Below are 21,079 nucleotides of genomic sequence, written 5' to 3'. Positions count from 1 at the left end.
ACAGTATTTGTCTTTTGGAGGGGCCATATTGATGTCGTTACTACCGCTTCCTCTTAGCTGTGTGGCGCTGAGATTATAGCCTTCCATTCATAAGAAGGGGGGGATTTCCCCAACAAGAACGAGCACGGCTGTGTCAGTAAGCCCCTCAGGATGCCTAGAATAAGCAAACGCTTTCAGAGCACACCTAATGGCAGTTTTGAGGATGAGTTGGTCCTATCTAGCAAGATTTTCAGCAGTAGATCAACAAAAATGCAATGCAGGCAGTCTCTGTGGCGTGCTGGAGGGCCATCGTAGTCTGAGCTTTTAAAGCCAGAACCGGTGTTGATTCCATTAAAAATCAAACCTGAAACGCACACTTCCTGTGGCTGCACGCCAAGTAGGCCAGGACAACACTGTGGGGACAAGGGGTGGGGGGTTATTTGGCACAATGGGAGAACCGGAGCCAAAAAAGCCTTGAACGGCAACCAGCCCATTACTCTGAGGGAAAAGCTTGTGGTTGCAGATCATCAGGGATCACTCAGCAATGTCAGATCAGCGGCAGCTGTAGTCTAATTAGAAATGCAAGATGGTGGAAATTCCTGAGGGAGAGCCAAATGGAGAAATTTAATTTAATTTAGAAAAAGTAAGAGCAGTGTGCAGAGGTAAAACTAGAGGAAACTTGTCCTAAATTACAGTAGAGTATCATTTAAAGTTAATTTATTTCAGTAAGTCTGTCCAAAAAGTAAAACTCTATAGACAAGTTACACATAGTGATATATTTAAAACATTGAGATTTGAACAAAAAAAAAATTGAATATAACATGAGACCAATAAAGGAGGTATTGGTACTTTTGGCAGTGTTCAGGAGTCAGCTCCTGCTGGAAAATTAAATTAACATCTCCATAAAACTCAGCAGAGGAAAATATTAAGCTTAAAAAGAACAATCTGGCAGATTGTGATAACTTTGGAGTTCAAAACTCGGTGAACAAACACCAGTAGATGACACAGATCCCAAGATGATCACTGACTGGGCCTTTGATTTCAAAATTAATTGGTAGTTGTACTTTTATCTGAGGAATAGAATGGGCCTGTTTCTTCACTTGGCCTTGGCAGGACACTTTTGATGTAGTCTCTTGGCTTTAAGTGTTAGTGATAGCTATAGTTAAAGTCCAGCTACATTGTTTAGCACATTGTTTTCCTTTCACTCAACTTAATGCTAATAAGCATAGAAAACTGGACTAAGTGAAAAGTCATTCTCCAGTTGTCGTTTTGTAGCTTTTCCTCAGCGAAAGCAGTCTGTGTTTTGCTCTATCAAGAAAGCAGGTTTTCCATGATTATGTGGGACATATGAAAACAGTTCTGTAAAAAGAACAAAAATCATTTCCATTGTGATATTCTAACTTTCTGAGAAACATAACATTGTGGTTTCATTTGCTGAGAATCAAAAGTGACTAAGATAAAAGCTTGAAATATGACTGTGTCATTAATTTATGCAATTTGAGTTGGAGTTTTTGAAGAAATGACTGAAATAATTCAACTTTTTACCATTGAATTACTGTATAAACTCTTCATGAACAAAATAAAAGTGTAATTTTTAACATCAGAGTCTCTTAACCAGGATTCTTAGGAGTAAATGTAGCTGCTTCCACCGTCCTGTTTCTGTTTGAAAATCTGTTTTCTTTCTTTTTATGAAAACTCTGAGGCTAGCTGGGAGCCTGCTGAGTCAAAAAGAGCTTGTACATTTGAACCAATGTTATTAAGTCTCTGGGTGGTCCGATTTATCTTCCACAGCAGGGTGTAACAGACTATACCCGCTGCTAAGATGTGGTTTAGGTTTTGTGCAATTCTGTTTGCATTTATGAGTGGGATGTACACACACAGGATGTATGCTAAATCTATACTTTTTAATAGGCTTAGGGCCTTTTTTTTAAACCAAGGTAGCTACTAATTATGATCAAGATTTCCATCTGTATGTTGGGTATTTGACTCTGCTTTTTATTTTGCTTAAGAAAATTCATCATCCTGCCTCAAACCCGAATAATGTCTTGGTTGTGCTGCGTGCTGGCAGATCCCATGAGAAAGCCGCGTTAGCTTATTCTTGCTTTGCAGTGGATATGTCAAACACATACCTGAAGTTGTTAGGGAGCATGCAGTGCTTCTTTGCCAGGAACTGATGTTGAAATGAATATTACTGTGCACAACACCAGATACAATCCTAAGGGAATGTTGCTAAGAAACGGTAATCTGAGACCATCGCCGGGATTCGTGAAATGGAATATCACACAACAGGAGCAGGGATGCCTTCAGAGGTGGCGGTTCTTCGTTAAAGGGCAGCTGCATGAATCTGCTGGGGATTTCTATTGTTTTCTAACTTCACAGATGGGCTTGAGAGGAAATCTCCACAAACCGTAATGTTTTTTAATGGATTTTTTTCCTGATCGACCAAGACAGAGTGGTGAATAATGGTAAAGTGGAAAGAAACAGATACATAGTTTTTGTTATTTAAGAAAATTGTGGCAGACATTCAGCTGGCTGTCCAGAGGTTGAAATTGAATTGCCCATTCTTAGCTCAGGCTCAACCAGATTGGATGAATTGCATCTGTACATGGCACTTTTCTATTGTTTTCCCAGGTCCTCTGTTGGTGTAAAGTTTGACTAGGCCATTCTAACAAACAAATATGCTTTGGTTTACAGTCTCTGGCTAGCTTCCTTGTACCTGCTGAAGAAAAGCATCCCCACAGTATGATGCTGCCACCATTTTGTCCCACAGTTGTGATTGCTGTAAAACCTAGCCCTGCTTTAAGTATTTGTGAACTTTATCACTGTCTGATGCTACTTTGTCCACATGTTGCTGATTGTTGGCAAACCTCTGAAGCCTGAACAGCTATAATTATGCAGAGATTAAATTAGAGCCTATTTATAATACAAGGACGTCTAAAGGCAATTGATTGTACTTGATTTTATTTAGGAGTATCATATTAGAAAGAATTGGATACATATACATGCCACATTTCTATGCTTCAAACAATAAGTGACCGATAAATAGGGGAAAGTCAAAATTAAAACAACATGAATGCGATATTTTCATTACCTGTATGTAATGAAAATGGCCCATCAAGTTAACCAATTATCCTCCAATTGAAATTTATTTCCAATTGGCAACAACACAATGCTGTTGCTTGGACAGCGATTTGATAACCGGATTAGCAACCAATTTGAAAAAAACCAGTGTGTTTAACGATCAAATAGAGCAATATTTACATGGTTTTTCAAGCATATTTATTTGTGTTCCTGCTCTTCCCACAATGTAATTAAAAAAAGTTTAACACCATTCACACATACTAGGAAGCTGTCTCATATCCAAATAGGAAAACAATTAACACCACATTTACAGTGCTGGAAAGGGGGAATATTCATTCACATTGCATTTGAATAGATTAAAGCTGTTTTTTTTAGATTTTTCTGTGTTTCATTTGTCATCTGAAGAATTATGAGACGGGGAAGGGAGGAAAAGGGGCAAATCAACTCTTAATTTGACACTGCGTGGGAATCTCAGTTTTCATTTAAGTGCTATATTTGGGGATTAATGAACAAAGTGGAAATGAGGAGATGGATTTGCTTTATTTGCTGGGTTGTTTACTTTTTCTTTCTTACAAATTCTTTGGCCGGCTGACTCTGTCTAGTGAATACCCTCACTGTCTGAAGAACCGAGTCTGGCAGCTTATCAAAAGGAGGGAGTATTGACCAATATGGGGTTCTTTGTTCATATATACTGTGTCAAGATGTCTTATATAAACAATCTCTTGTAGATGTTCACTTGCCTCCTCGTGCAGTCTGCATGAGCACTCCCGTGATTAAACAGTTGAAACCACTTATGGACACATGCTTTTTTCTCACTGACACGAGAATGTAAATATCGTCTGTTTTTGTTGAGATAAGATTACCAAAATAATAAGAATTGTTAGACTTTCAATAATTTTTCACAATAACAGGCGGGATTATAGCTGATACAGAACTGGGTTCATTGTCCAGTTGGAGGGGCCATTTTTCCCCAACCATCAACTTCCTGGTTCTCTTGAGCTTATGGTTGCTTCAGTTTTGCCATTTTTTCCCTCTCTTCAGGTCATAAATACCCCAGTCCCTCCCATAGCAAAGCGATCCCAGAGCATGATGCAGCCGCCTCTGTACTTCACAGTTGGGATGGCGTTCTAAAGCTTTCAGGCCTCCCTCTTTTTAGTAGTGATGCATTGGAGGAAATGAGCTTAGTGACTGTTTACACTTGTGATTACACTCGAGAAGTTTTAAATTAAACACAATGTGGTGCTGTAGAGAAAGTAACACAACTACATTGTATTAATAACCATAGATAAATAGTTTATTGAAAGTATGCTCTTAATACACACAAAACATTTAAGTGTTTTTGTTATGTGGCCAATACAAGTGGTATTGTTATTCTTCTGATAACCCAGTAGGTCTGAATGCCAGCGACCCACAATAATAAACCGTAAAGATATTTTTACCTTTTTCTGGCAACACCAGACATTGAAACAATCTTTTATTTCATATAAAGAGATCTTATTTTTCACTGCTTGTGGTCTAAAATGATAAACATTTAAGTTGTACATCCCAATAATGAGTTTTTTTGACACTGACTTCTCTGTAAGAAAATCTCAGACCTGTGTCTTGTTAGAATGCGTTGGTGATCCGTCTTTTTTCTTATGAATTGACATTACTTAGGGTAGGTTGCATCTGTTTACTGATGCAGAACTCGCTTTAAAGCAGGATTTTTGTATTTGCATGCAGAATAAACCAGCATAAATGTTGTATTTCTAATTTTCATCTGGCAGCTTTAAAATGCTCAGTTGTGTTCAACACTGTATTGCCTTATCCTAGTTGGGTTTGGCATACAAATGCAAAGTGTGATGGGAGAAAAAGCACTGTTTAATATTACGACAGCAGTGTTTTTATGGGGGGGGGTTTGTGTGCGTGTGTGTTAATATACCAAGCCTGAGATTTGGTGCCTCTGTCTTGCTGGCAAGAAATAGAGAAGCACTCAATAGGATGTGTTTGCATGTGTGAGAAAATATATTCATAAAGATCACCCAATAATATGGTTGGGAATGGAAAAGAGAATAGGCACTTGAATGACTTGCAGAAAGTCTAGCGTGTTCCTTATTCACTATGCTGCTCTTCCCATCTTTGAAGTCCAATTGCTTATTAGGCATCAATCTGTCCTTGTAAAAAATTGTATAAGATAACAAATAGTGTGGAAAATGCAAAGGAGGTTTATGCAAAGCTCCAGAAACACCAACAGCTCGCATTATAAGCATGCTAATGCCTGTGAGCGTTCTCCACAAGCTCTTGTGGTTTTGTTTTAATATTGTCTATGAAATTCACAACATATTAACTGTTGTTGTGATAAATCTGGTGTAACGCAGTTTTAACTCACTTCATTAAATGATGGCGCCAATCTGCTCAGAGCAACATGCCTATCTTCAGGAAAATAACTCTTTTTGAGCATCTCATCTTTTACTTAATTTGTCACAAATAGCCTTGTAACCCAGATAACTCACTAAGCAAGTAGTTCAGGCATATGAAAGTAAAGTTTATTGCAAAATTAATGTTTCTCTAAGAAATGCCACTTCCTCCTTGGCAGAACGTTTTCACTGTGATGAGCCATTTCATAAACCTTGGCTTGGGAACCCAGTCTAGTAAAAATACTGAACAGTTGGAATAAAATTTAGGCATTTAGGTTCAAAACTCGACTTTATGCTTTCATGCCTCCCATGAGCTGTTTGGTGAAAATGTGCCTCTGTAACTGAATCAGCCTTTTTCTGACCAAAAGTTTATTTGATAGTGATTGTAGTTTTTACAACAGAAAATAAAAGGAATTGCAAGATTATTAATTTAATGCAAGATTATTTAATGCATAATAAGATTTAATGCATAACTCATGCATTAAAATGTATATCTATAATTTTTATAATTTTCAAAAAGTATTAAATTCAAAAGAATACATATTGTTGGTTTATGTGGCTATAGACCAAAAATGATGGAAGTTGCTGATTTTGATTTGTGTCAAATTGATTGGGACATCTCTAGTATTTGCAGGTTTTGATCTTCCCTTATTGAATTCTCCAGTTCATTGGGTTGATGATATTAATTTGTCCTTAATGTTGCTGGCATTTGTTAAACACCTCAACATGGTTTCACTTTCCCAAACAGCTGCTTAAACTTCAGTTTGGGAGCTAAGCGGTACCAAATGTTAGGCCTCAGAGAGTTTTCTTTACATGGAGATTTTTAAGAATTATGATCTTCAGAGCAGTTTTCATCACTCATGGTGTGTTTTTTTTTTTCTTTTTCTCTTTTAGGAAAATTGTCATCAAGATTGGAAAAAGGAAAAAGCGAAAGCCAGAGTCATCAGAGGAGGAGTCTGATGATGATCCCCCGCCTCGTCACTCTTCTAAGGATGACGATTCTGTAAGTTTCCTTTTTTCTTCTTCTTCAGAAAACACAAAACAGTGATCATTTCTAATCAAAACCTTCAGTGTAACATTGACATTGAAACCTTTGCCATTTTCCTCCTAACACTTTGATGTCAAGTGGGAACTTAGTTGCGTCTGAGGGAGCTTTAATCTGGTTCTGATGTGGTTTAGGCGTTGCTGCCTGTGGTGTCGCACCTTGGCTCTCAGAGCACAAAGACGACGCTCGGCTCTTCTTCTGTTACTGTTCTGACAACACTGATTGAGGGAAGTGGTGTCGTCGCCCTGACGGCTGCTCATGCTGCTGTGGGGCAACGGGGAAGGCTCACAGCTTTAGTTTGAGCTTGCAAGGATTGAATGTGGTTCATGCAGAGGTCAGATAGTGGGTGGCTATTTCAAGTACACATTCCTCTGTTTGTTGATGATGGAGAAAACTGACAGTCCGTCTATACTGTCTACCATACAGCATCAGAAACCCCCTCCTCATAGGTGTCTCTTTTTTTTTTAGTTATTCTCAATTTTATATGGGGCTATTATTCAAACTGAAATATTTGCTCAGATGTTTTGGTTATTTAAACAACTCATGTTGAATTTGCTGACGTGTAACTGACATGAGGATGATCTGTCGCACACTCGTTGCTTTATCACCCCTCTCCCCGTTTTCTGAGACCTCTCCAGACTTTATCCTCTGATATAATTACCCCCGTTGGATGGCGCCCCTGGCCTTAATTAAAAGTATCTGTTGATGAGTCATTTAAGATGATCTAGTGACAGAAGTCGAGGTAGCATGTCCGACAGCTACGATGGAAACCTGCTTTCCTCAGGGCTTCGTCCTTGTTGCTTTGGAAAGTGGCAGGTTTGACTCTCTGCCTCTGGTCATCTTTAGTTTGCAGATTTAAGGGTCTGTCTCCTCAGGGATTTTATAATGCACACCTAATTAACTTTGGCTCAGTGGCATTTTATTCCTAATTAACTACATATTATCTTTAGGTGGGGCTGTATTGATGCAGGATGCAGCAGCCCACGCATAAGATAATTATAAAAACTTGACAGGAAGGCAGAGACAAAAGCTGGACTTCAAAGCTCTCCTGGTTTTTTCCCTACATTAATCTTTCTCCTGATTTTTCAACTTAGTTTTTTCAACACAGATTTTCAAAAGATCATGAATAAAACAGTGGGACATATTTTTGTGACTTGTGTCATAATCAAGATTTGTTTGTCTCCAAAACTAATCCAAGTTATTTAAGAGCATTTCTGTTCTGTTATATTCTCAGCAAATTAAGACTAAATTATTTCAAATTCTAATTCCACTTTTAAAGTCCTAAAAGGGCAGTTCATCTGGACCTTATCCACACACAAACATGGGGTCTGTAGAGAAAAGAAATGTATAAAGTAAAAGGTTGTGAACAGTAGGTACAAAATCAAAATTTCCCCTGATCTAATTTGAGTCGTCTGGTAGACAAAGGGAGGAAAAGTTTTGGAGGATCATTTTGTTTTACTGAGGGGTTAATGAAAAATCAGCACATGGTCTTTTGTCTGAATGACAAGGTGGCATTCAGATAAAATTGATTAAATTAATTACTATTGTGAAAAAAAAAAAACTTATAAATAAATAAAGCCATTTCAGACCTTACTAAGCAGCCTTGCGTATGGAACCACAGGGCCCCTGTATGAAAGCATTATTTTTTTCAACAAATGAACCTGTTATATTTGTATCAATTTATTTTTCTGTATGTTAATCTGCCTCTTCTTTATTGTGATTCTCTAGAAGAGGCGGTCGAACCGTCAGGTGAAGAGAAAGAAGTACGCTGAAGAGCTGGAGGCCAGATTGTCAGATGAGGATGTCAAAGTTATTGTGAAAACCAAGAAAAGCAACACTGCTGCATCCAAGGACCCTGCTGTTCAGCTGTTTGTTGTAAGTGTATCTGCTTTTATGAGCCTGGCAAGTTAGATAAGATTAAGCATCAAAGTAAAGTTTCTGTTATCATTACTAAGCATTGGTTGAACTATCAACACTTTTAAATATCCAAAAAAATATACCCAAGAGGGTTTTACTAAGCTTCCAGCGCAGCAAATTGGACTCATTTATTAATATAAATTGCTTTCAGCTCAGCATCCCCAAATATTAAAAGTGGAACACATGTTATGTTCGTGAATTTTCTTTACAGAGCCGACTGACTCTACAAATCGGAGTTGCACACATCTTTTCATGCAACATTTATTATCAGCACCTGACAATATTGCGACTCAGAAGGTAGCAAACAAAGCTTACAGAAGGAGCTGAAAATAGCGATTGCAGTGCACTGACCCACATTCGATATGTAGGTGACTAAGCCAATGGTGGGAGGCTGAGACTATGAGCTTTTCCTATTTTAGCTCTAATTAAACTTATTATTAAGGGTGAGGCTTCCTGTTTTTATTGTTTTTGTCTTAAATTGGACAGAAAAAAAGTTAAACAAATTTTGCACAGGACAGTTTTATTGCTTATTTTTCTGTCTAAGCCGGGTCCTAACAGACCTGGGTGAAACTGTTTTGGTATGGGTAAAGGACAAAAACCTCTGTCAGGAGGAAGTGACACATATACCTCTGCTATACATTCACTCTGTCCATAATAACATACAGAAGACCAAGGGGAGAAAAGTGTTGACCGAATACCATCACCACCTGGATGCATTATTTGACAAGTTTTCAGATCTGAGGAAGGTTGTTTCATGAAATCAGCTTGTAAAAAACGTTGCAGCTTTGAAATATAGCACCTGCTCCGCTGCAGGCAGGGAAAGGGGAGAACTCCTGCTGCTCCATGATATCATGATGACTGTAAATGCTCCACAAATGCTTCCCACTAATTATACCTGAAAGAAAAAAAAACGCTTAATTACAATTACTTTGAGCCTCTTCAGTGATTCGGTAGCCTTGCAACTAAAATAGATGTGGGTGTTGTACAGAAATGAACAGTGTGGTGCTTATGCAAATCATGTGAGAATACAGTTATTACTATATAAATATAGCAGAAATATAGCTACCTATACATTTTTTGCGAGGGCAACATTATTACAGTTAATATTGTGAGCCAGCAGAGCTAGATGCAAAGCATTTTTCCCATATTGCACAAGTCTTATTGAAACAATTTCCTTTTCAAAGAAAAACAATCAATATTTTGATAGATTAAGCAGAGCTGGCTGATTTTCTTTCTCATAAATCCTGCTTGATTTTTTTTTTGTAGGCTTCAAAAGGAATCCAATTTGTTTCAGTTTCTCACATGAATGGAAATATATTTGCAGTATTTTGGAAATCATGACTGCTTTCCACAAAAAAAAATATAACTAGAAAACTTAGTTTTACTTCACATTGTAATACAAAAGCTATTTTCTTTATAATGTTTTATTTAATTTTATTCAAGTCATATTGAGAGACGTAATGAGGTTGTTTTTGCTAACTCTTGTTTATGAGATTTCTCTGTTGTATGTTGTGGGAAATATTTGACCCGAGTTTCTGTTGCCAAAACATTTTAAGTTGTCTGATCTGGAGACTAATTAAACATGAGACCTAAGTCTTTACTGTCTCTCAGGAGAATCCTACAGAGGAGGATGCTGCTATTGTTGACAAAATCATGTCTTCTCGTATCATGAAGAAGGAGGTAATTATACATCACTTTATTCTCATCAGTCATTATTAAAATTTAATTGTTTGTAATTTCTGTTTTTCTGTTGTACTTACTGCCATTTTTGTTATCTTAAACCTATTCTAGGTATCTCCAGGTGTAATGGTAGAAGTGGAAGAGTTTTTTGTAAAATACAAAAACTAGTAAGTTCAATTTTCTATTGTTGATCTTTATTTGTCTATGCAAAATGCAAATTGAACATAAAAACATGAAGAAACTAATATCTTCAATTTCTCTGTTTTCCTGCCTAAAGTTTTAACATTCAATTTAAATGAGAAATTCTTCCAAGGCTTTGAAACATAACTCTGTGTTAAAATATCTTATTTAATTGAATTAAATACTTTCCAAGTATGGGGAAAAGACGAAAAGACAGCATAGTATAAGTTATATTTTTATTTCCAGATATTAATGGTCACACAGACACCTCCTTGTCTAAAACGGCCTTCTGTGTTTAATGACAAGAAATGAAACATTCAAAATACAGAAACTGCTTAAAGATATAAAAATAATCAAAAGCTTGGGCCTAGTTTTGATTCCACTCAATAATTTAAGCTAAAATATGGCACAAAAAGAAGGAAGGCAGAGTCCTTGAACCACTTGGGCCTGTCAGCTTTCATCATCAGAACCACCGTTTAAAGGAAAAGTTGAGTACCTCTCTCTGGTCTGAAATCGGGTCATTTCACTCATGAAACCAACTGGACTTCTCATTATTCTGCTAGTTCCCTCTCTCGGCCAAAAGGTAACTCAGAAACAGGCATGACTGCTAGTTTCAGTTGTTGATGTGTTGCTGGTTTCTCACTTTGGTTGTGAAATCTCGTTGGATACAAAAGGAAACACTTTAAATTGAAGTTATCGAGTTATACCAAACACACATCCCAGGTTGATGGCCGAAAAGTTGAATCCTGTGAACGAAAACATTTATGGTAACCAGATCTTAAAAGCATGAATAATTATCTAACAGGTAGAAGCTTCTTTATGGAGTTTAAATTTTCTTCTGAGTGGAGCTCAGCAGCTCACCAGAGAGCCTGAGCTTCTTTTGAAGGGGATGTAACAAGGGGCTGATCATCCAATCAGAAGAGGGCTTGGGTCATAGAGCTAATGGAAAAAGAAATTAGCTTTTTCTAAAACATTTTTTACACTCGGTGAGACCAAAAATGTCAACATTGTGTTGCTTTAGACTTAATAAACTGTGGTTTAGGTTAATTTTGTAGTTATCATTTTCTAGACTTTTTTTTGACATCTGGTAGTTTTAATATTAACAGACGTTCTAAAAACAACCAGCCGTCACTTATTATTCATATTTTGACACTTTTTGGACACCACCTATGGAAATGGATTTGTTTTGACATATTAAAGAGACCTGAAGAAAAGTGAAGTAGAGAAAAAAGGTAAAATCTAAGGAAAGTTGTCTCCACTATATGTATAAGCATCTTTAGGACAGCTGTCATAGTTCAAATGTGTTTTTCTTTTTTTTTTCCAAAAGCCTGAAGCAGCCTTTGAAATCACTGAGCTGTCATGAGCGAGATTCTGTTCCCTTCAGCCAAATAATAAAAATGATGAACATGTTAATGGCACTGTTTATTTTTCTCATTTAAAAATGACTGAGATGAGTGGAAACATAAGGCCAGTGAGAAAATCCGATCGCCCTCCGGTGATGTGAGCAGTGTGTAACAGCGGATTTTCATGGTTGTCTCCCTGTGTGTCTGTCAGCTCCTACCTCCACTGTGAATGGGCCACTGAGCAGCATCTAGAAAAGGACAAGAGGATTCAGCAGAAGATCAAACGCTTCAAGATGAAACAAGCACAGAGGGCGCTCTTCTTCACAGATGTAAGGCTGCGTGTGTATGTGTGTGCAAACAGCCTCTTCCATCTATTTGCACACCGCTTTATGTTTCCTCATTCTAGTATTTCTAATAAGAGGATTGTTCTTTTTATATAATTACGTCAGTTGTGACAATTGTTTTCAGTACGCATGTGTTGGAGGGGTGTGTGTGGATATTAAAAAGCTTTCTGTTTGATATGTGTGGGATGGCACATCTGTGTGCATTGATTTGAATTTATTTACTTACTGAGCCGATACAGGAGAGTTGTTTCTCTGTTTCCAGATGGCGCGTGGGAATTTGATTTGTTCTTCTACTTAGCTTCTGCTCTTTCTGTTTTTGTATCTTCTGTTCCTCTCAGATGGATGAGGAACCTTTCAACCCAGACTATGTGGAAGTTGACAGAGTGCTCGAAGTGTCGTACTGCGAGGACAAAGACACGGGAGAGGTAGAGTACATCTTCTCAGTTAAGCACTTATCAGAGCAGTGCGTTTGCTCCTAGCTTTTGTTGCTGAAAATGTTTTATCCCTTCTTACGTTTGTTGGTTTTCTGCCTTTTGATATCTTCTAGCCTGTAATGATATCTAGTATGAATCATAGAAATGCCCAAGGCCACCCTAATGGGCTGCCTCACAGCCTTTGATAATGCTACAAAAGCAAAGCTTAGCTTTGCTCGAGTCATTTCCAGTGCTCATTGTCCTCTGTCTGCTCCAGGAAGTGGTGTACTACCTGGTGAAATGGTGTTCTCTGCCTTATGAGGACAGTACATGGGAGCTGAAGGACGACGTTGATCAGAGCAAGATTGAAGAGTTTGAGCGGCTGCAGGCAGTCAAGCCAGACTCGCGCAGAGTGGTATGACGAAGCAATGCTTCCCAGCATCCTGCTGATTTCTTCTCTGACCTGTGTTTAGAAACAGCTGTTCTGATATTATCATGTTTTAAACATGTAAAAAAAAATTTTTTTCTCTTATTCTTCCTGCTTGAAAAAAAAAACCTGACAAAATCCAGAAGATAAACAAGTTTTGAGTGCTTTTGAAAATGTTTTATCAGTTTGAAATAGCTTTAGAAAACCCTGTGTTTTGATCCAAAATCTAAATGTAATGTTATCCGTTTTGTCTCTTAGGAACGGCCTCCAGCCAACCTTTGGAAGAAGAGGGAGCAGTCAAGGGAGTACAGGAATGGCAACACACTCAGGGATTACCAGCTGGAGGGGGTCAACTGGCTTCTTTTCAACTGGTACAACAGGTCAGTTTTAATCTGTGTCGACGACCCGGATGTCATCCCCATGGATTCACTTGCAAAGTATTTTTTATGTATCTAAAATTAAGGTCTTAACATGTCTGAAATACATTTAAAAAGGAAGTAAGTTGGGCATAAATACTTTAGTCACAGATCTTGACTTTTATTTCAGCAGGACTATTAAATCTTGTATATTTATTTATTTATTTTTTTCTCACGGGATTTTTCTGTCAGGCAAAAGTTTGAGTCGCATGCCGGCATCTTCATTGTCTTCTGTAACTTGAGGTGGTTGAGGCTACCAGCAATTTACTGCTAACATATCCTTGCTAGCTGTTTGGCGTCTATCATGGATGGGGAAGTGTACATTTATTGCCAGCTGTCTGGACGAAGTTTATACTTTCCTGTGGAGATGTAGGACTTAAATCAGGGGTGTCCAAAGTCAGTCCTCGAGGGCCGGCATCCTGCATGTTTTAGTTCTTTCCCTAGTGGTAGTAACAACCTCCTCCCAAGCCAATGTTCTGCTTAGGCCTTCTAATGAGCCATCATTTGATGTAGGTGTGTAAAACCAGGGAGAGAACTAAAACATGCAGGGTGCCGGCCCTCGACTTTGGGCACCCCTGACTTAAATTAATTCATTTAAAGGTCTTAAATTTGATTTGGTGAAACCTGCAGAAACCCTGATATAGTTAACTATTGCTTTGTGTAACTATGACACTACACTCTATACAAGTGTTTAAATAAAATAATATTTCACAGTTCATATGTATTAAAGATGCCTAACTAAATGGATATATTCTGCTTGCGATTGTACTTTTCTAGAAAGATCTGGGTGTTTTGAGATTACAGGTCATGAATAATGAATGAGCTTTCCTGCTTATGCCTCACGGCCCTCATATACAGGATTCCTATTTAGACTGCTTGGGGTCAGGAAGAGAGTCAGATTTGCCTTGGAGGTGCACACAAATGCACAACCGGTTGCTTTTCTTCACCCACGATCACAAAAGCAATGCTATGCATCTGGAGTGAAGTGTCGGCGCTTGCATTAACCCTGGGAATTGGTTTAGTTATGTGTGAGCGTGCAGGAGTTAGCGTATGCCTACGCAGAGAGATTCATCAAAACTCGAGGGCTGCTTAAGAGGCCAGTGGGAATATCTGCACGTTGCAATTAGCATCAAGACATTATACCCCCACCCACTGGACAGCTGAATAAATGGATTGCAGGAGCAGAAATTATGCTTTCTTTTTTATTTTTTTTATACTGTGATTACTGCTGATGATGCTGTTTTCTACCTCATTGTTTGTAATTTATTTTTTTTGTGTCTTGGGAATATATTTTTTTCCCTTTGTACACAGTCTCATGACGAATGCACAACACTTTCTCTGTGATATAGCGATGTGGGAATCTCTCCTGCAGCCCAACCTACGCACATCATTAAAGCAGCCAGCCACATTTGCACGGTTTACCCCACTAACCATTTTTTTTTCCCCCCCAACATCCATCAGGCGCAACTGCATCTTGGCTGACGAGATGGGCCTGGGAAAGACCATCCAGTCAATCACATTCCTGGAAGAGATCCATCGTATCGGCATCAAAGGGCCCTTTCTCATCATCGCCCCCCTCTCTACTATTGCAAACTGGGAGCGAGAGTTTCATACCTGGACTCACCTTAATGTCATCGTTTACCACGGCAGCATGATCAGCAGGCAGATGCTGCAGCAGTATGAGATGTATTTCAGAGATGCACAGGTAAGGGCTGGTCAATATCATGTCTAAAATGTAGATTTTAGTCTAAATTAGTTTGTGCCCCATTCAGTGTATTTTTTGTGTGAAGTCGCAGCTTCCCCCAAAAAACCTCCATGAGAAACACTTAGGAAGACTACAGGACATCCAGCTTATGTCGCTTATCTAACACCAGATATCTTAATAGATTCAGGAGCCTTTTTCCAAGATTGAGGCACATCTAATCTACCTTTTAAAGACAGATGAACAAAAAGCAGCACTGTTCTGCTGAACTTTAAAGTGGAAAGCAGTGATTCACTTCGATTAAATTAATTAAAGTGTTCTTTAGAAAACAGCAGCACTGTCAGCAACGCAAAATCCTGTGAGCTATGTAATTATATGAATCAGAATATCAGGTCTGCCTACAACGAGTCACATTGAAAATGCTTGGCAGGACGTGATTACCATATTTAGCACAAAGCTAGAAACACTTCACATTCTCTGTCACTAATGCAAGACCTTGGTTATATCTGTGTCTTTTTTTTATTTAAAAAAAAACTTGATTTCATACATTAGTGAAACGGTTTTGCAGGGTAAAAAGGCTAGTATTTCTGTGGCTTTACTCTAGTCATTAGTTATATTTTTTGTTGATATACATCAAAACAATCTCAAGGATATTTGCTACAGATCTAATAAGATGTCTGTATTCTTCTCAAGCTTAAACATTATTTGACAGCGATCAAATAATTACTCTTCATCTAAAACTTGTGAAAGGCCTATAACACAAGTAATTCCTAACAAAATCAGGTGTTTTATTTGTGATCATTTCTATTTAATTATTAATGAAACAAAGAAATGCAAATTATTATGAATGATAAACAAAGAACAATCATAATCTAGACGCTACTGTTTGGGGGACATTTTGTGACTGGAATTAATATGAAAAATGAATGTGAAAAATGCTGCTGCATAAACTGATTATAATATAAAATGCATCAATATTTTATCAGTATCTCACAAGGGCAAAGAATGAGTTTTATGATCTATTACTTGGTTGCAAGAACTGACTTTCATTTTACTGGGAGGCCGTCAGTCTGTCAAAGATTGCTCTAAAACAAAGATTTTACATGATGCAAACAAATGACAATAAAAAGAAAAAAAAACATAATAAAAGTGATCATTAAAAAGTTACAACTTTTCTGACCTGGTTATACAAATCTTTGTCTTGGATTCCAAAGTTCATTGCTTCTGAGGGAGGAGTCATCATGTGGGACTAATCAACCAATCAGAAGCAGACTTTGTATAACAACATGGCATGCTTTAAAGCCATATTAATTTCAGAATTAGAAAAAAAAATCTAGTTCAGATTTATGAATGACAATCTAGCACTCTCCTGGAGAAAAGAGACTAACGTAGGTCAAAGTTCACGCCCCAGGACGGCGGGTTTATGTGCGCAAACACTGAATTGAAAGCGCTTGAGGCCTCTAAAAATTTGCTTTTTTTTTTTTTACATCATTTTAAACCCAACCTTAGGTGACTTTTTAATTTTAGCTGTTCATTCGTAAACTAAGCAATTTCAATCTTATTGAAATGAACAAAATGGTCAGATTTTTTGTAGAAAATTAATGTACAAATCTTTAAAAAGACCCATCATTTTTAAATGTTTTGATTTAAAACATTTAAATCAAATTTACTTTTCCTAAAAGCAAATCAGATTTGCTTTTAGGAAAATGTGGATAAATGTTTGTCGTTCTGCTTTACTCCAAAATTAAGATGAATGCAAAAACCTCGTTAATGGTAATCTATTATTTGTACCTAATATATTTTTAAGAAATGTTATGTAAATGTAAAATATGTGGAAAACATGTCTATCTGCATCAACCACCTATGCTTGGAGTTCAGAATTGCTCTATTTGGACCAGCCATTATCCTTCAGAGGGCCGCAAATGGCCCTCAGGCCACACTTTGGACACCCCTGAATTAAAAGGGTGCTATACTGAGTAGATTTCACTTCAGTCTGTCAAATTGCACAATAGATTTTTTTTTCCATGAAAGCAAACCCTTTCCTCTGTTGGTGGTGAGATCATTTTAATGAGCTTTGCATTAGCAAGATGGCATTTAACAAGAACCAGAGAGGGGTGCTTGTGCTGCAATAAGTAGACTATGAGGTAGTTAGTGAGCCTTGGACGGAGGCTGTCTGTGGTTGACAGGGCATGTGATATTTTGCATCAGGCAGTTAGGAGCTCTTAGTGTTCAGACGAAGCGTAACAGGAATTAAGGTAAGGGAGAGGAGAAGAGAACGGAGCCGCCACCCGGCTGTCTCCAAGGCAGCCTGTGATGTCATAGCACTCTCCAAGGGGAGCTCACTGTCATTGCTGTTCAAGCATATCTGAACGAGTGGCTCCTCCAGTCGTCTGCCGGCTGGCTGGTTGTTGGAAGAGGGGAGGGGAAAGCTAAAGGATAACAGAGGATCTCTGGAGGGCTGTTGTCAAGGCAATGGATACAAATGGAGAGGCGTGGCAATGCAAAGCCTCCCCAGACAGACAACAAATAAACAGCAGTAAGACTCAACATGCAGGTGCCAATGTACTTCTTCTGCTAGAGATGATTTCCTCACAAAAGAAAAGGAGAAAATAAATGGCTTCAGTTCACTTCAGTTTATTTACGTAGTGCCAATTCACAACAAATTAAGAGAAAAATGGCCAATTCTGATGTCGGTCTGATTGAAGCATCACAAGTTCCATCCATGCGTTTCAGGGTCGCGTGATTCGGGGTGCCTACAAGTTCCAAGCTGTGATCACCACGTTTGAGATGATCCTGGGCGGCTGTCCCGAGCTCAATGCCATCGAGTGGCGCTGCGTGATCATCGACGAGGCCCATCGTCTTAAGAACAAGAACTGCAAGCTGCTTGAGGGCTTCAAACTCATGAACCTGGTAGGGAAATGATTCAAGAATAAAATAGTGCTCTGCAGCTTAAGCTGAACACAGTTTTAATTTGTGCTGTTTCTTTCCTCCTCTTTAAGGAGCACAAGGTCCTACTGACGGGTACGCCTCTGCAAAACACAGTGGAGGAGCTTTTTAGTCTCCTCCACTTCCTGGAGCCGGCACGCTTCCCCTCTGAGAACAACTTCATGCAGGAGTTTGGTGACCTCAAGACAGAGGAGCAGGTGAGCTCACAGATATAGAACAGCATAAATCATATTTTTCTCCGTGTTCCCAAAAATATATCAGTTGTCAGCTTAGTGCAGGTAGTTTTTCCTCCCACAGTCTCTCAGCATGGAGTCCCATAGAATTATTTGTAACAGCAAGAACTCAGCATGCGATACTAGATCTAAAAGCCACAGAAAATGTTTACCCTAATACTTAGAAGTGACATAGTTTCACTACATAATCTTTTGTAAAAGATATGAATAAACGTTAAAAAAAAATAAATAAAACGGTGCATATGATGCTGCATTTTCAAACTCGCACCTGTTAGTGCACATGCAGCTGCTTCACTGCGTGACCCATTTGGCCCACAGGTGCAAAAGCTTCAGGGCATCCTGAAGCCCATGATGCTGCGTCGTTTGAAAGAAGACGTGGAGAAGAAGCTGGCTCCCAAAGAGGAAACCATCATTGAGGTGGAGCTCACCAACATCCAGAAAAAATACTATCGCGCCATCCTGGAGAAGAATTTCTCCTTCCTGGCTAAAGGAGCCGGCCAGTCAAATATGCCCAACCTGGTCAACACCATGATGGAATTAAGAAAGTGTTGCAACCACCCCTACCTCATCAAAGGTAAGTTGGGACCGAGTTGCTAAAACTGTCAACATTTCAGGGCATCTAATATCTACAGTTTGTTTCAAAAGTGTTAAAATGCCCAGAACTTTTCAACATTTTCTCACATTATGGTAACAAATATTAATATATTTCATTGAAGACCGACAAAGTATGACTGAACTGTGAAGTTGGATGAAAACGATGCATAGATTTTCTTTCATAAAAACATTCATGCATTTATAAGTCAACACATTGTAGAATTACTGAACCTTTGAATGTCTGACTACTACATTTTGTCCCCATTGTTTTCAAAATTACCCAAACTTAATCAGTTTAGCTGGAGAGTGTCTGAATCTTTTTCATGTTTTTTTTTTTCTACAAGAGTTAATAGGATTAAGGCTGGACTTTGACTGGGCCATTCTAGCACATCAATATGCCTTGATCTACACCTTTCCTTCATAGCTCTGGCTTCTCAGTCTCAAGTCTTTTTCCAGCCTTTGTCTAGTTTTCTTCCAGGATTATTTTCCTGGAATTTATTGTTACTAAAGAACAGCCTCCCATTCCAGCCCAAAAAGTTCAGTTTTTTGTCTCATTTAACCAGAGCATCTTCTTATACATTTTTACTGTTTTTACACATGGCTTGTGGTTGATTGCATGTGACTTTCTATGAACAATAGGTAACTCCTTACCACTCTTCCAACAGATTCTCCATCCTGAGCTGTAGATCTCTGCAGAGTCACAATTAGCCTCATTGCTGCTTCTCAGATTAATTCTCTCCTTTTACAACTGGCTAGTTTACACAGATAATCATGCCTTGCTCTGCCATGGGTCACACTCTTTCCATTTTTGGGTGATAAATTAAACAACGCTCTATAAGATGTTTAAAGCTTTGGTTATGGTTTTATAGTCTAACTCTGCTTTGAACTTCTCCATGTTTGCTCTGACCTATATGCTGTGTTTTTGCTCATCATGCTGTTTGTTCACTAATGTTCTCTAACAAACCTCTGAGGCCTTCACAGAGCAGCTGTATGTATACTGAGATCAAATTGCAAACAGATGGACTCAGTTTACTAATTAGGTGGCTTCTGAAGGCAGTTGCTGACACTGAGTTGGATTCAGTCAAGGGGGCTCAATACTGAACTTTTCTCAGTACTGCTTAACTTTTCTCATTTTTATTTGTAAAAATAATAACTTTGTGTTTTTATTCAATTCAGGCTATTTGTGTAGTGCTAATTCACAACAAACCTTGTTTTGAAGCCCTTAACAATTATATTTTTTTCCACTTTACAATTATATACCACTTTGTGTTGGTCTATTTCATGAAATCCCAAGTGACAAAATATGCCAAGGTTCAAGAATGTCTTGTGTTTTTGTTCAAGCCCACACATTTTTTTTTTTTTTTGCCCCCAAAAAATGTGCCAGGTAAGGCACATCCTGTGTCTTACCTGGATTTCAGGGATAAACTGAGTTGAATCATTAGAAGAAATGAAACTTTTGTTAAATACAGCATTGCTGACAGATTTGTGTCTTTGCCACTTTAGGGGCGGAAGAGAAGATCCTGGAGGATTTCAGGGAAGTACACAATCCCACTGCCGCTGACTTTCACCTGCAGGCGATGGTGCAGTCTGCTGGAAAGTTGGTCCTCATTGACAAACTGCTGCCCAAGATGAAAGCAGGAGGCCATAAGGTGCTCATCTTCTCCCAAATGGTGCGCTGTCTGGATATCTTGGAAGACTACCTCATTCAGAAAAGGTAACGTCTGTTGAATGTAACAGGGCTGCTCTTCACACTGTTCGCTACATTCTTATTAGGAGGAAAAATATGTTAAATTTATGGAGCAACTTAAATGGCTGCTTGTAGAGAAGAAGAGATGGCGTTAGGGTTGGATTGTTGTCTACGAGTCACAAGAGGCAAGAATATAAATACAGAGGGATGGATAAACACTGAACACCTGAACTAGAATTAGAGTACAAACATTTTACAATTAATTATTCTCGCTTTCATGAAAAGATTTCCAATACTAATTTGTATAAAATCACCCTTTTTTAAAAAATTGTTTACATTCTGAAAATAGGCCTCAGTATTAGAAGTGTTTTTCTCCATAATGCATCAACAGGAGTTGTTCATAATGACTGACAATTATCTGAAAGCTGATTTGTAGAGTTTCAGTATAAGCTTTTAAATCAAAGCATCACAAGCTCTCATCTTGTTTGCCTTAAACTGTGTGGGTGGGTGATGTTTCTGTTATGTGATGTCTTTGGTATAGCTCTGAAGTCTCCTTAAAACCTGAAATGGGTTGATGGCTGTAAAATATAAAACCGTTTAAGAATTTACAATTTATAGCCGAGAGTCTGGGTGTATGCCTCTTCTCTTCTGGTTTTCCACTTTCTTGCTTACATATTTTTAAAATATGTTTTTTCC

The 21,079-nt window shown here is 38.3% G+C and overlaps 1 protein-coding gene across 8 annotated transcripts in view; it reads left to right on the top strand.

The window, feature by feature from the left end:
* The window catches only part of chd9 (chromodomain helicase DNA binding protein 9), an 86,842-nt gene that overhangs the window by 44,725 nt on the left and 21,038 nt on the right, over positions 1-21,079 (top strand). For 7 of the 8 annotated variants that reach the window (XM_015031919.1, XM_015031918.1, XM_015031916.1 and 4 more), the window contains 13 exons: positions 6,351-6,459; positions 8,230-8,376; positions 10,030-10,098; positions 10,210-10,265; positions 11,833-11,950; positions 12,304-12,390; positions 12,656-12,793; positions 13,064-13,185; positions 14,683-14,926; positions 17,657-17,833; positions 17,923-18,066; positions 18,421-18,676; positions 20,200-20,410. In XM_015031919.1, coding sequence (XP_014887405.1) covers positions 6,351-6,459; positions 8,230-8,376; positions 10,030-10,098; positions 10,210-10,265; positions 11,833-11,950; positions 12,304-12,390; positions 12,656-12,793; positions 13,064-13,185; positions 14,683-14,926; positions 17,657-17,833; positions 17,923-18,066; positions 18,421-18,676; positions 20,200-20,410 — 1,878 coding nt within the window. The remainder of the gene's footprint in view (positions 1-6,350; positions 6,460-8,229; positions 8,377-10,029; positions 10,099-10,209; positions 10,266-11,832; positions 11,951-12,303; positions 12,391-12,655; positions 12,794-13,063; positions 13,186-14,682; positions 14,927-17,656; positions 17,834-17,922; positions 18,067-18,420; positions 18,677-20,199; positions 20,411-21,079) is intronic. The other variant, XM_015031917.1, reaches the window with a different exon arrangement.

Source organism: Poecilia latipinna, unplaced genomic scaffold, assembly GCF_001443285.1.
Source record: "Poecilia latipinna isolate Pla-1442-1.1 unplaced genomic scaffold, P_latipinna-1.0 Scaffold223, whole genome shotgun sequence".
NCBI lineage: Eukaryota > Metazoa > Chordata > Actinopteri > Cyprinodontiformes > Poeciliidae > Poecilia > Poecilia latipinna.
This window is presented reverse-complemented; position numbering and strand designations above follow the sequence as displayed.